The 15,517-nt window shown below is 50.2% G+C and overlaps 1 protein-coding gene across 1 annotated transcript in view; it reads right to left on the reverse strand.

The window, feature by feature from the left end:
- Window positions 1-9,870: 9,870 nt before the first annotated feature.
- Window positions 9,871-15,517, reverse strand: part of CACNG3 (calcium voltage-gated channel auxiliary subunit gamma 3) — a 60,839-nt gene continuing 55,192 nt past the window's right edge. The window contains exons 3-4 of the mRNA XM_037910831.2: window positions 14,859-14,999; window positions 9,871-11,415 (exon numbers count right to left, since the gene is read on the reverse strand). Of these exons, the coding sequence (XP_037766759.1) occupies window positions 10,904-11,415; window positions 14,859-14,999 (653 nt within the window). The 3' untranslated portion in view covers window positions 9,871-10,903. The remainder of the gene's footprint in view (window positions 11,416-14,858; window positions 15,000-15,517) is intronic.

Genomic DNA, 15,517 nt, shown 5'->3' on the forward strand with positions numbered 1-15,517 from the left:
CATCCTTAGAATCAGATTCTTATGGAGCTGGTTGCACATAAAAAACATTGTCCTGTTCTCCCAACCGTCTGGGCTCTACACCAAAGGATAATTGTGCTCTGTAGATGCCAAGAATGGGTTTGAATTTTCAAATCAGTCAAGTGGGACACAGGTGCATGAGTGGCAATTCATGTGGATTTCTCCCTGGGGGGGCAGTTTGTTGACTCTTCATCCAACTCTTATGTGCACAAGTTTCCTTTGCCACGTCGGTGAGCCAGGATTTCATCCCAGATCTGAAATCCAGGCTGTGGAGATGGAATGGGTGTGAATTAACCAGGAAAAAGGAAGGTCTGCTCTTAAAAAGACCCTGAGATACCACAGAGAGAGTGAGAGAAGAATAGCAAAACTCACGCGGGGCTGGAGAGGTTGGGGAACAACTCAAAGCTGAATGTGTCCACTTGGCTAACTGATGCCTAGAGAGGCACAGGAGACAATTTCTGCATGAGTCTGAAGGCTGTGAGCAGCAAGCAGAGTAATTCTGTCGTGTGGAACACAGGGGTCACCAGAGGGAATTAAAGAAAGGAAAAATTAGGTTCAATATCAGGGGAAATTTGCTGGGAACAAACCCTGTGAGGAGCAGCACAGTCTCCCAGGGGAAGGGCGGAGGCTCATTTGCTGGAGACGTTGAAAGCTAACCCTGGACAGAACATTACAAAATGCAAAGTAGGGACCAGAGAGTGGAACCAGCTGGCCTCATCAGATTTTCCATCTTTTGTTTCCGTGAGCTGCTGAACAAAACCACACAAGCATTCTGCAACACTTGGGGTGCTAACAGGGAGAAATCTGACTGGAAAAGCCGAATAACCAGAGCTGTCGTCACATGATTAATTGAGTCCATCCCCTCAGAACAACCTAAAAGGTGAGGAGTTGGGAAAGAGACATGCCTGCTTCTGTTTCAAGTCCTAGCCTTTCTAGCACCCCCACACTTCTGTCTTGTGAGCAAGCGGCTTAGGGACCAGTTCCTAAGGCTGGAAATGAGCAGTGTCTTCTGGTGTCCTGTACACCAATGAGAAGGGGCTGTGGTTAGTCTAGGAGAAGAGTTTAGCTTTTAGACAATAACATCAATTGCCAGAGCCCCAGCTGGTGTACATTGACTTCAGCAGAGGGAGGATAATGCTGGGGATCTGGCCTTTTGTTTCTAGCTAGACTGGGAGTATGCAAGGGAGGAAGTGTCCTGTAAATGCACATTCTTAATTTGGCTGTGAGGTACTGACAGAGATTACAAAGGACACGCAAGCCAGACATCACATCAGATCCATTTTCCTGTGGTCCGCAGCCCCTAAGGGGGTCCACAGACCGTCTAAGATGTCCAAAGGAGTCTGCACCTTGATTCAAAATTTTCTAGGGGTCTGCAAATGAAAAAAGGTTGAAAACCAATGTTCTAATGTTAACAAAGCAGGAAAGTAAATGGAACAGTTCCTCTTCCTCCATGTTATCTGCGATTAATAGAATAATAGAAATTTAGGGCTGGAAGGGACCTCAAGAAGTCATCGGGTCCAGCCCCTGGGGCTGCAACAGGACCTAGTCAACCTAGACCATCCCTGACAGGTGTTTGTCTAACCTGTTTTTAAAAATCCTCCAGTGATGGGGATTTTACAACCTGCCTTGGAAGCCTATTCCAAAGCTTACCTAGGCTTGTAATTAGAAGAAGTTTTTCCTAATAGCTAACCTAACTCGCCCTTGCTTCTGATTAAGCCCTTTGCTTGTTGTCCTACTCTCAGTGGACATGGAGAACAATTGATCGCTGTCTTCTCTAAAACAGCCCTTAAGATATTTGACAACTGTTATCAGGTCCCCAGCATAGTCTTCTTTGCTCAAGACTAAACATGGCCAGTTTTTTTTAAACTTTCCTCACAGATCAGGTTTTCTAAAACTTTTCTCATTTTTGTTGCTTTCCTCTGGACTCTTTCCAATTTGTCCACATCGCACCGAAAATGTGGCATCCAGATTTGGACACAGTACTCCACTGCTGAGCAGCGCAGGACAACTACCTCCCGTGTCTTACAGGTGACCCTCCTGTTAATACTCCCCAGAATGCTAAACAGGGAAAGATTAAGAATGAGCTGTCAAAAATGGATACTCTCATAAAAAAACAACCTTCCACACAAACTTCCTCGTGGCTGGATTTTACTAAAACTAGACAAGCCATTTACAACACACACTTTGCTTCTCTACAAAAGAAAAAGGACACTAAACTTTCTAAACTACTACATGCCACAAGGGGCCACAGCAATGGTTCCCTCAACCCACCCAGCAATATTGTTAACCTATCCAACTATACTCTCAGCCCAGCAGAAGCAGCTGTCCTATCTCGGGGCCGCTCCTTCTGCCCCTCCACCCCCACGAACATGATACAGTTCTGTGGTGACCTAGAATCCTATTTTCGACGTCTCCGACTCAAGGAATATTTCCAAAATACCTCTGAACAACATACTAATCCACAGAGGCCTCCCGACCAACATTACAAAAAGAAGGATTCTAGGTGGACTCCTCCTGAAGGTCGAAACAGCAGACTGGACTTCTACATAGAGTGCTTCCGCCGACGTGCACGGGCTGAAATTGTGGAAAAGCAGCATCACTTGCCCCACAACCTCAGCCGTGCAGAACACAATGCCATCCACAGCCTCAGAAACAACTCTGACATCATAATCAAAAAGGCTGACAAAGGAGGTGCTGTTGTCATCATGAATAGATCGGAATATGAACAAGAGGCTGCTCGGCAGCTCTCCAACACCACTTTCTACAAGCCATTACCCTCTGATCCCACTGAGAGTTACCAAAAGCAACTACAGCATTTGCTCAAGAAACTTCCTGAAAAAGCACAAGATCAAATCCGCACAGACACACCCCTGGAACCCCGACCTGGGATATTCTATCTACTACCCAAGATCCATAAACCTGGAAATCCTGGGCGCCCCATCATCTCAGGCATTGGCACCCTGACAGCAGGATTGTCTGGCTATGTAGACTCCCTCCTCAGGCCCTACGCTACCAGCACTCCCAGCTACCTTCGAGACACCACTGACTTCCTGAGGAAACTACAATCCATCGGTGATCTGCCTGATAACACCATCCTGGCCACTATGGATGTAGAAGCCCTCCACACCAACATTCCACACAAAGATGGACTACAAGCCGTCAAGAACACTATCCCCGATAATGTCACGGCTAACCTGGTGGCTGAACTTTGTGACTTTGTCCTTACCCATAACTATTTTACATTTGGGGACAATGTATATCTTCAGATCAGCGGCACTGCTATGGGTACACGCATGGCCCCACAGTACGCCAACATTTTTATGGCTGATTTAGAACAACGCTTCCTCAGCTCTCGTCCCCTAACTCCCCTACTCTACTTGCACTATATTGGTGACATCTTCATCATCTGGACCCATGGAAAAGAAGCCCTTGAGGAATTCCACCATGATTTCAACAATTTCCATCCCACCATCAACCTCAGCCTGGTCCAGTCCACACAAGAGATCCACTTCCTGGACACTACAGTGCTAATAAACAATGGTCACATAAACACCACCCTATACTGGAAACCTACTGACTGCTATTCCTACCTACATGCCTCCAGCTTTCACCCTGACCACACCACACAATCCATCGTCTACAGCCAAGCTCTGTGATACAACCGCATTTGCTCCAACCCCTCAGACAGAGACAAACACCTACAAGATCTCTATCAAGCATTCTTACAACTACAATACCCACCTGCGGAAGTGAAGAAACAGATTGATAGAGCCAGAAGAGTTCCCAGAAGTCACCTGCTACAGGACAGGCCTAACAAAGAAAATAACAGAACGCCACTAGCCGTCACCTTCAGCCCCCAACTAAAACCCCTCCAACGCATTATTAAGGATCTACAACCTATCCTGAAGGATGACCCAACACTCTCACAAATCTTGGGAGACAGGCCAGTCCTTGCCTACAGACAGCCCCCCAACCTGAAGCAAATACCAACAACCATATACCACACAACAGAACCACTAACCCAGGAACCACTAACCACTAACTATCCTTGCAACAAAGCCCGTTGCCAACTGTGCCCATATATCTATTCAGGGGACACCATCACAGGGCCTAATAACATCAGCCACACGATCAGAGGCTCGTTCACCTGCACATCCACCAATGTGATATATGCCATCATGTGCCAGCAATGCCCCTCTGCCATGCACATTGGTCAAACTGGACAGTCTCTACGTAAAAGAATAAATGGACACAAATCAGATGTCAAGAATTATAACATTCATAAACCAGTCGGAGAACACTTCAATCTCTCTGGTCACGCAGTCACAGACATGAAGGTCGCTATCTTACAACAAAAAAACTTCAAATCCAGACTCCAGCGAGAAACTGCTGAATTGGAATTCATTTGCAAATCGGATACTATTAATTTAGGCTTAAATAGAGACTGGGAGTGGCTAAGTCATTATGCAAGGTAGCCTATTTCCCCTTGTTTTTTCCTACCCCCCCCCCCGACATTCTGGTTAAACTTGGATTTATGCTGGAAATGGCCCACCTTAATTGTCATGCACATTGTGGGGAGAGTGGTCAGTTTGGATGAGCTATTGCCAGCAGGAGAGTGAGTTTGTGTGTGGGGTGGGGGGGGAGGGGTTGAGAAAACCTGGATTTGTGCTGGAAATGGCCCACCTTGATTATCATGCACATTTTAGGGAGAGTGGTCACTTTGGATGAGCTATTACCAGCAGGAGAGTGAGTTTGTGTTGGGGGGGGGGGTGAGAAAACCTGGATTTGTGCTGGAAATGGCCCACCTTGATTATCATGCACATTGTAGGGAGAGTGGTCACTTTGGATAAGCTATTACCAGCAGGAGAGTGAGTTTGTGTTGGGGGGGGGGGTGAGAAAACCTGGATTTGTGCTGGAAATGGCCCACCTTGATTATCATGCACATTATAGGGAGAGTGGTCACTTTGGATAAGCTATTACCAGCAGGAGAGTGAGTTTGTGTGTGTGTGTTTTTTTGGGAAAGGGGGTGGGGGTGAGAACCTGTATTTGTGCTGGAAATGGCCCACCTTGATTTTCATGCACATTGTAAGGAGAGTGGTCACTTTGGATGGGCTATTACCAGCAGGAGAGTGAGTTTGTGTGTGGGGGGGCGGAGGGTGAGAAAACCTGGATTTGTGCTGGAAATGGCCTAACTTGATGATCACTTTAGATAAGCTGTTACCAGCAGGAGAATGGGGTGGGAGGAGGTATTGTTTCATGGTCTCTGTGTATATAATGTCTTCTGCAGTTTCCACAGTATGCATCCGATGAAGTGAGCTGTAGCTCACGAAAGCTCATGCTCAAATAAATTGGTTAGTCTCTAAGGTGCCACAAGTCCTCCTTTTCTTTTTGCGAATACAGACTAACATGGCTGTTACTCTGAAACCTAACATTCCATCTGTGATCCACAATCTCCAAGCTGCCTAATCAAGCCCTGTAGACCCCCCAGACAAAGTCTCTCCAGCAGGCCTACCGTGCTTGTGAGACGGTTAAATGAGATTTCAGTTAAGTGACATGACAAACTGTGAGGCCAGCTGCTTGGAAACTGCTTCCATCAGGGGAGCTCTGCTCCAGGAAGATAAGGTGGCTGATCATTTCGAACCTATTCTCTGGCTACATACACATGCCCTGTCATTTAACAACTAAATTTTTTTTGTCAGTCCTCGCCTTCCTGTAGCTTGTCACATTGTGCAGGCAGCCAGCACTTCCCTTCAAAGGCAGCTCAGAGGAGGCCCTCTCTAATGCTGACTTCTAAGCCCAGCAATGTGTCAAATGCAGTGGATAAAGTGAAGCCAGGAAAATTGGTCCCTGCTGATTTTGCAATTGCATACAAACGTGGCATTTCCTCTGCAAAGGAACCAGGCCAGGAGTGCCTGGGGGTATTCAGTCCCCTACCCTGCCCCTGGACAGACTGGATGTCCCAGGGCTGCCCTGGCCTGGCACCTTTTAGGAAAAAAATGGCGTTTTGGCCTGACCTTAGAGCACGCAATGCCCTGTTCTAGGTCTGCTTTGTAGCTGTTCGAGCTGGGTAAAGCATCTGCATGCTGACACCTAGGGCCAGACCATCAGTGGCAAGGAGCCATGCTTTTTTCGCAGCATACATTTATGCCCATGCTATAAAGCCAAAGGAAACACGCACAGCTGCAATCGGTCCTCTGCCATGCGTCGTCCTTGGCAGGTAAATGGACATCGCTCAGTGGCTGAGTTCACCAGCAATGAAAATCAAGGCATTCCTTCTGCCATCAGATGGAATGAGCAAGCATAGGCACCATGGCCTCTGCTGCCAGGGGACCATGAACTGGAGACGGAGGAATCCAGACAGTCCAGAACAGCGAGAGCAGCGGCCGGGTATATGCTGGGGCTTCAGACGCTGCATTTGGCCACTTTGGCTTAAAGGAGCAAACTTGTGTGCAGTGATTGAGTCGTTCACCCTACGTATATTTCTGTGGTGGGCAGATGGGGGTTGCTTGCTGGGGCAGTGATGGGTAGGGGAAAGGTGTTCATTACCTATACCCTGACTAAATGCCCCAAAGTTGGAGCCGGAGGAGCAGGTGACAGGTGTTCAGCACGAGAGGGAGCAATGCTGGGCTGGGGAGACTCCTGGTCGAAACAGGTCCCTACCCTGTTGCTTTCCTGAGTCTCCACAGCAGTGATTCCAGTGGTCACCACAGGGGATTGGCAGCTCTGCCACTGACTTGCTGAGTGACCTTGGCAAGTCACTTACCCTTCCCATGCCTCAGTGGAAGCTAGGTGTGATACCTGTCTCACAAGGGGCTGGGGGACTTTTACAGTTAAAGCTTGGGGCACACTTTGAGAGCCTCAGGCTCTGTCTACACTTCCAGCAGCGAGCGCATAGAGTGCAGGGATGATTGGTGTAGCTCCACTGGGCAGGGAAAGGCTCCAGCAGCGGGGAGGCAGTGGGGAAAGGCTCCGGCAGTGCCCCAGGGTGCAAGCCTTTCACTGTGGCCGGGAGAGGCTCTGGCAGCAGGACACTACCAATAGCAGCGTAGATCGAGGTGGCACTGCTCGGAGCAGCAGAGTGCTGCATAGGGCATGTACCCTGAAGGTTCAGGCATGGAGAGTACTCTCTACTCTATCCACCCAAACCGGGTCTGTCTCCACTGCTATTTATATCTGGGCTAGCTGGGCAGGTGGTGTCTGGACTATACATGCCACCGGTACGTGTAGACGTAGCTGTAGGTGAAAAGCATTAGGCATGAATTATTATTATTTTGTTAATAGGCTCCCAGAGCCATGTGCTTGGCTTACACACATCAAATTCTTACTGGGGATGTCTCCGTCCACATTTCAACTCCCATTTGCAGGAACACCAGCCCGCATCACACTGGCTCTAGGTCAGATCCAGAGCTGGAAGATGCCTGCTTTCTGGATGCAGCCCAGGAGTCCCGGGACATTTAGAATGATTTTCAATAGCAAATCATTTCCATACAATTCGAGCTGATGATGGCCTGCAGAGAACACGGTGACATTCACTAAATGAATAATTCATCCCAGCTCAGCCTAGTAGTGACCGCAAGAGCCATGGGACTGAAAGTCTGGGGGAACAGCCAGTTTACTTAGGCATGGCTTCCCCATAATCAGCTGGCCAACCTCTCTGCCAGCTGGAGGAGGAGGAGGAGGACAATGGCAAGGGGAGGCTAGATTCTCAGGCCAGAAGAGACCATTGTGATCATCTAGTCTGACCTCCTGAATAGTACAGGCCTGGAACATCCTCAAAATAATCCCTAGAGCAGATCTGTTAGGAAACCTGCCAATCTTGATTTAAAAATTGTCAGTGATGGAGAATCCAGCACGACCCCCTGGTAAATTGTTTCAATGCTGAATTACTCTCACTGTTAAAAACATATACCTTTTTTCCGGTCTGAATTTGTCTAGCTTCAGCGTCCAGCCATTGGATCATGTTAGACCTTTCCCTGGTAGATGGAAGCCCATAAATCAATATTTGTTCCTCATGGAGGTACTTGTAATCACATCACTCCTTAACCTTTTCTTTCAGTTAAGTAGACTGAGCTCCTGGAGTCTCTCACTATTAGGCATGCTTTCCAGTCCTTTACTCAGTCTTGTGCCTCTTCTCTGAACACTCACCTATTTATCCTCTTTCATTGTTAACACCAGAACGGGCCACAGGATTCCAGCAACAGTCACACCAGGGCTCAATATAACGGTAAAATAACCTCTCTACTCCTACTCGAGATTCCCCTGTTTCTGCATCTCAGGATCGCATTCGCTCTTTTGGGCACAGCATTATGCTGGGAGCTCACGTTGTGCTATCAACTCCCTGCGCACCCCCCACCCCCGGACCCCAGTCGTTTTCCGAGTCACTGCTTTCTGGGATAGAGCCCCTCCATCCTGGAAGTGTGGCTGCAGTCTTCATTCCTAGATGTCTACGTTTACAGTTAGCTGTATTAAAATGCATATTGTTTGCTTGTGTCCAGCTTACCAAGTGATCCAGGTTGCTGGTATCAGTGACCTGTCCTCTTCGTTATTCACCACTCCCCGCATCTTTGCGTCATCTGCAAACTTTATCAGTAATGATTTTATGTTTCCTTCCCACTCACTGATAAAAATGTTAAATAGAACAGAGCCATCCAGGATCCCTCTGGAAACACAACCATGGAGTGATCATTCCCCGTTTACAGTTACATTTTGAGACCTATCAATTAGGCAGCTTTTAATCTGTTTAATGTGTGCCGTGTTAATTTTAGATCATTCTAGTTTTTTAATCAAACTGTCATGCGATACCAAGTCAAACCCCTTACGGATGTCTAAGTATGTTATGTCAACACTATTACCTTTATCAACCAAATTTGTAATCTCCTCATAAAAAGGGCGGGGGCTCCCTAGGATGGAATGGAGGGGGATGCCCTGAGACCACCTGGTGGCATAGAGAGAACTCATGCTTTGTGTGAGTACAGAGAGCCCCAGCACTCACGCCAAGGGTCAGACAAGCACAGCTGCACAGAAGCAGCCATGCCAGGGTAGTGTATCTATTTCGTGTAAGGTGCTTCTTCAGCCACTGAGAGGAGCCAGGAGCAAATGCTCAGACGCTATTCCTGACAGGGATTTGCTAAAGAAATACCTCAGTGTGCAGTTCTTCACTCCTTCCGAATAAATCTTACTTCCCTATCGTGGCTTCTGCTCCATAGGACACTCAAAGCACGCTGCAGACTGGGTATGTACAGAGTTTGTTACACCCATCACTGAAATGCAGCCACCTCTTTGGCAGCACAAGGCAGCTGTTTAACAGTGCATGGCACACTGCAGAACAGCGCAGAGCAGGATGTGATCGTTTAATTGTAACTGCAGGGGAACATAAGGAGGCGGCATGTGATGGAGTTTGGCCAGGTTGCCATGATTAAAATCCCTTGTCTTGTCAAAAAGGGTCTTGGGCTCTTTCCTGATGAGAAAAGGTCACCACCTCCGATTTAACCCTCGTGTGAAGTACAGCACCTGCAGCCGCACAGCTGGGCCCCGGCCACCTGCTGATAGGTACTAGCTCACCAACACCGCCTATGCAGTGGGCTCACATCCAAGCCCTGAGCACGCTTAGCACCGGGCTTAGCTTGGAAGAGCTGAGGGTGCCCATCCGGGGGTGGCAAAGCTGACTTACCTGCTGCTGAGCAGTGATTCTGCATCCCAGAACACGCCTGGTCCTTTGCTCTCCTGTGCTGCACCTTGTCGGAGTGCGGATAGGAAAGTATGAGGCTGTATTGTAACGTGCTTTGTTTGACACAGTTCACCGTTTCCCAGCTGTTCATAGCAGCCTGAGAGTGACTTGCTCATTTAGCCAAGTAAGTGATTCTCCAAACTTTTATTGTTACTTTTCTCTTTAATCTCCCAGTCAATTGAAACATTCCTCATTACAGACTCATACACCGGTGACACGCAGATCACTGCCAGAGGCTCAGATGCAAACCCAGCTTCTAAAATAAGACTAGGCCCAACATCCCCTCCTTAATTGTGCCCACACATTCACTTGTGCGTGTGTGTGTTAATTTCAGGGAGCTATTTCTTTCAGTTTAACATCAGCGGGTAATCAAATGCAGTCTAGTTGTGACTAGTCATTGGAGGGAATCTGCTTCTTAGTCCATTTACATGATCTGAATGGAACACACTCTGCCTCCCCTATGCACCCCCCCCCCCAGCCCTTCCAAAACCACAGAAAATTACGGAAAGGATGTTTCTTCCAACCCAACATGAAGAAATTGGATTCCAAGCTATTTAATGCATGCACGAAATGCCAGAAGGAAACCCAGACCCAAGCGCTCCATCCATTACAACAAGGCAAAATATTTTAACCACATGAGCGCTCGTTACATTAGCCGACTCAGAGCTTCATACCCTGAACTTCTAGGCAATTTCGCATAAATGTAACTATCGGGTTAATGGTTCTCACAGACAAGGCTGTCTCCAATGTTACCATTGGGACATACAGTGAAGGTAACACTGTGATCGTTATGATCAACATGAACAATGGTGACTTTGAGAAGTCGCTGTCCCAGAGGCCACTCAAAACCACCCTGCCAATCCTCAGGGGCCTTGCTCCCAGCAAGTCACAGCAAAGCCAATGTCCCTTTCCAACCACAGAAGGAAAAGGGGTGGGATTCCGGGGCCCAAACACAGTTCAACCATAAACACAGTGGCCTGGCCTGGCAAGTGGCATTTAAAGGGTGGGGTGGGGCTGAGAGCCATTTGGGTTTGTTCTTTAAAAATGGAGCTTCACTGGTAACACCATCACAAGGATCATGTCATGCATCCAGACAAAACGCCTTCCTCTACTTCCCTGGTTGGCACAGCGCCTGAGGCGGCGTGGGGAGGAGCTGGCTCAGACTGGTGTGGTTCGTCTGTTGGCTGGGTTGTTGTGCAATGACTCCTTGAACTCTTTGGGGATGGAGTTATGGACCTGTAAAAAAGTGTGATCCCGCTCCGAGTTGAGCAGTGTCCCTATGGTCACCTTGGAAGGATCCCTGGAGAGGGTGAACATGGAGATGTCGGTGGAGGGGATGGTGCTGAACCCTTTGCTGACAGGAGACAGATCCCTGGACCTGGGCTCCGTGGAGCGGGAGCTGGATCGCCTGCGGAACCGGTACCGGTAGGTGGGGAGGCGAGAGAAGGCCGACTTCTTCAGGAGCTCGGAGTGGGACTTGGCGCGGATCTGGCGATGCTTCTCGATGTACATGTGCACAGCGATCACCCCCACCATCTCGGCGATGATGAAGGACAAGGCGCCAAAGTAAAAGGACCAGCCGTACGAGTAGCTCTTCTTGGAGTCGCTCTGCCCCGGGTCCCCAGCGTTCGCAGAGATATACACTATAATCCCGATTATGTTACTGAGACCTGAGAGAGAGAGACAGAGAAGGAAGGATGGGTCGCTGGGCTCATGGAACATCTCTAACCCATTCAGAGCAGGTCAGAGGCTCAGAACGTTTTCGACGACGTGTATTTCCGACAAAGCCAAAACGTTTTGTGGAGATGTAGCAGTTTTAACAAGTTTTCGACGGGAGGTTTCTGAGGTGCAGGCTCCCTGGTCACGTGACGAGATGGTGAGAGCGAGACAACACCCCAGCCGGACCGTTACTCTCCGGAAAGGGAGGTCTCGACACAATTCCGTTTCGTGAAAGCGTCTGAGGTGGAATGAAAACAAGTCTGGAAACCTCAAACGTTGTCACAAAATGGAATTGTCACCTGGACCCACCACTAGTCAGACAGTGGGTGAAAGCCTCGTTCGTTCCATCTTCTAGGGAGGGTGGCTGCCTCTGGGGCTGGAGCATTTCACAGCGTGGATGAACACCACAAACACCAAGCATGGAGGGGATGGTCAACTTCCCCTGTTCTTATGTTTATTTCTGGTCTCTGGTGTTCAGGCTCAGGCCTCTCCCAAATCCAGAAGACTGGGACTGGTGGCAGGTGTGTTTGTTTATTTTCCTGTGCCTCAGGATTTCTTGATTCTGGCTAAGACCCTAAGAGTCAACGTCTGCTCCCTGGGGGCTGCCTCCTTGAGGGGAAGCAGGGAACCCTGGGAAGCTTCTGGGAGTTCCTTCTAGTGGGACATCCAGCCCGTTTTCCATAATAGGGGCCAGCCACAGGGCACGTTTACAGTGCAGCTGGGTGGGGGGGTAGCACCCGTGGGGGCTTGGGCTGGCTGTCCGAGAATGGACCTGCCTTGAACCCCTTAGTACATACTTGGGTAGCTAGCCCAAGTGCCATGTGAGCTGCCCTGGGCTATGCGGCTACGTTCAATGTTGCTAGCTCAAGCCGAGCTGGAACGTGTCCGCCTACCTGAGCTGGGAAGCACATTCCCGGCTGCAGCATAGACCTGCACAAGAGAGCGGGGTCAGGGGGTGCACAAGGAACCCTTCCCAGTGAGCTGCCCTGAGCAGGGACAGCTAGCCCTGCGTGCTGGGGGCTCGCGGCGGCATTGTGCCTCCTGCAGGTCACCACGGAGAGGTGCGACGCCGCGTGCTGACGCCAGATAGGCCCCCTCTGGCCCTCAGGGGGTTCCGACAACAGCATAAGCAGCACATGGAGTGAGGGACTTTTCTGAACCAAACCTCCAGCCTTCTGGGTCTCTAAGCTCATGTGTGTGTGTGTAACAATAATTACTCCTGTCCTTTTCATTGCTAGTAAGTCTGGCAGTTTCACAGGGGCGCTGAGCAATTTTTGCCTCCCCAGCAGAGTGGGCGCGGTACTGTCAGGTGCTGGAGCGAGGCCGCACCGCTTGCCTTTGGATTGACCTAACGAATCGATTCGGTTCTGTCGATTGGTTTCTCATCTACATCACACGCGCCTGTCAGCCAAAGGAAGGAAACTGATTCGTCTCTTTGGGGGAAGAAACAAAACAAAACTTCCTCGAGACTAAGATGTCGTCATAAAATAATCAGCTGAAGTGTCGGGAAACACCCAGAAATGAGTCACCCCAAGGACACGCTGTGCAAAAGAGCCTCGTTTGCCTCTGAAGATTACAACTGCCCACCTGCCTGGTGCCCACATTTCCCAGCGCTCAGCAGTCACAGCGGGAGCTCAGCCCCCGGCCGCGCCCGGCCCCGTGGTGACCCAGAGCTCAGCCCCCCAGCCGCGCCCATGGTGACCCTGAGCTCAGCCCCCAGCCGCGCCTGGCCCTGTGGTGACCCAGAGCTCAGACCCCAGCCGCGCCTGGCCCTGTGGTGACCCAGAGCTCAGCCCCCGGCCGCGCCCGGCCCTGTGGTGACCCAGAGCTCCGCGCCCGGCCCCATGGTGACCCAGAGCTCAGACCCCAGCCGCGCCTGGCCCTGTGGTGACCCAGAGCTCAGCCCCCAGCACGCTGATCCCCTCTGAAAATGTGGCTGCTTTGGTGCCCAGCTGGGAGCTGAGCTCTTTGGAAATCTGGCCGGAGAGGATGTCCACTCTGCAAAGAAAGCCCTGGGGTGCAGAGTCTCAGAGCTCGGCTCAGCTGACTTGGGCTTGTGGGGCTTGGGCTGCAGGATTAAAACCAGCAGCATGCACGTTCCCACTCAGGCCTGCCGGAGCCCCGCGGGGAAGGGCTCTCGGAGCACAGGTTCCAGCCCATGTGGGAACACATACATGGCTATTTTTAGCCCCAGAGCATGAGCTTGAATCCATTGACTTGGACTCTGGGACTTGGTGCCGTGGGTTCCTCTTTGCAGCGTAGACTTACCCTGCGGGGGGAGGGGGGCTAAGAGCTGTGGAAAATTTGGTCTATGCTGTACCAACCAGCCTGAAAGATGAGGGAAGCCTCATGGGAAGAGTCCTAGAGACCTGCAGGGAGACTGAGATCCTTTGGGTATGTTTTTAAAGTCTGTTTTAGAGCTCTATGGATAGGTTAAAAAACCAGCCCCAGAGAGATGATCATTCACAGCTAAGTGTGATAAATGTATAGGGGAATTTCTACAGAACCCTATTTGATTGCTAAAGAACCCTATTGATTTAATCTCCCCCAGCTGCTTTAGGGCTTTTCCATAAGGGACACGAGGGGAATGGAGACACAGAGTCTCTCACCTCTGCTTCAATGGTTCAAATCTAGACAAGGCCAGTAGTGAGCCAAGGTTGCTGCATGACATCTGATGGTGACCTCACTGAAAAACCCATTAACTAGCCCCCTTACTGGCCGCCTCGGCCGAGAGGCCATTCCCCTCTCACCAGGAGGGGTTGCTTCTTGTCAGGGCAGAGGCACCCCAGTATGAGTCTGCTTGGGGACGCGGTGATACTGGTGTGACACTTAATCTGCACCTGCTGGGGCCAATGACCTTGCTGAGGTCTGAGTGTATCCAGCCCTTAATTCCCAGGAGCTCCGTGGGTGTACGGAGAGAGGCAGAACCGGACAGGAACATCCAGCCCTGCCCTCGGGGCAAGAGGGGAGTTCAGTTTCCATGGGCACCCCCTACCCATGGACCCCCTGCCCGAACAGACAAGTAAAGCAGCAATCTCCTCCTCCTTCAGACCCCTCCCGAAGGCCCACTTCTACTGCAAGGCCTCTGTAATTGCCCACCAACAACGGCCAGGCCGATGGCCAGCAGAAATAGTGTGTCTGGTTTATTTATGCCTTTAAATAGCCCCCATGTACCCTGCAGCTTGTCACCAGATACACAACCACCCACTCCTGTTCCTGCCCCCCCCCCATCCTCCTCACTCCCTCGGCTTGTTTGCAACACCCAGGTTTTGTGCCCTGGGTAGGGACTGTGTCTCACCATATGTCTGTGCAGCACACAGGAGGACAGGGCCCTAATCCTGGGGGGCTAGAGCCATGCAAATCCTGAGCAGTTGTGATTTGGGCGGGCACTTACCTGCGGAGACAAAGAAGATCCCAGCGCTGAGAATCACATTGTGTTTGCTCTTGTAGAATTCGCTGGCGGCCACACACAGGCCCCCGAAGAACAACAAGGCCACGCTCAGGATGGGGAAGATGCTGGATGCTCTCACGGCACCTAGCCGGGGGAGAGGAGAAGGGCCCCGTCAATCATCATTCACACGGTCTCACGGGCCCTGTGAAAACGCACGTGTAGCTCCTTGGCAAATCAGACGGTAGTGACAGAACAGCTCAGTGATGGGAAGGCTGGTGTCTCTGGTTCAAACCAGCAGGGTCTGAGCCCGCTCCCATTAAAATCAATGGCAAGAATCATAACATTGGAGAAGTTTCAGGCTGGAAGGGACCTCGAGAGGTCATCTAGCCCTGACCCCCACACTGAGACAGGATCAAGTAAACCTAGACCATCCCTGACAGGTGTTTGTCCAACCAGCTCTTAAAAACCTCCAGTGATGGGGATACCGCCTCCCTTGGAAGCCTGTTACAGTATTTAACTATCCTTGTTGCTAGAAAGATTTTCCTGATATCTAACCTCAATCTCCTTTGCTGCAGATTAAGCCCATTACTTCTTGTTCTACCTTCCATGGACATAGAGAACAATTGATCACCCTCCTCTTCAGAACAGCCCTCAACAGATTG

This window comes from Chelonia mydas, chromosome 10 (genome assembly GCF_015237465.2).
Source record: "Chelonia mydas isolate rCheMyd1 chromosome 10, rCheMyd1.pri.v2, whole genome shotgun sequence".
NCBI lineage: Eukaryota > Metazoa > Chordata > Testudines > Cheloniidae > Chelonia > Chelonia mydas.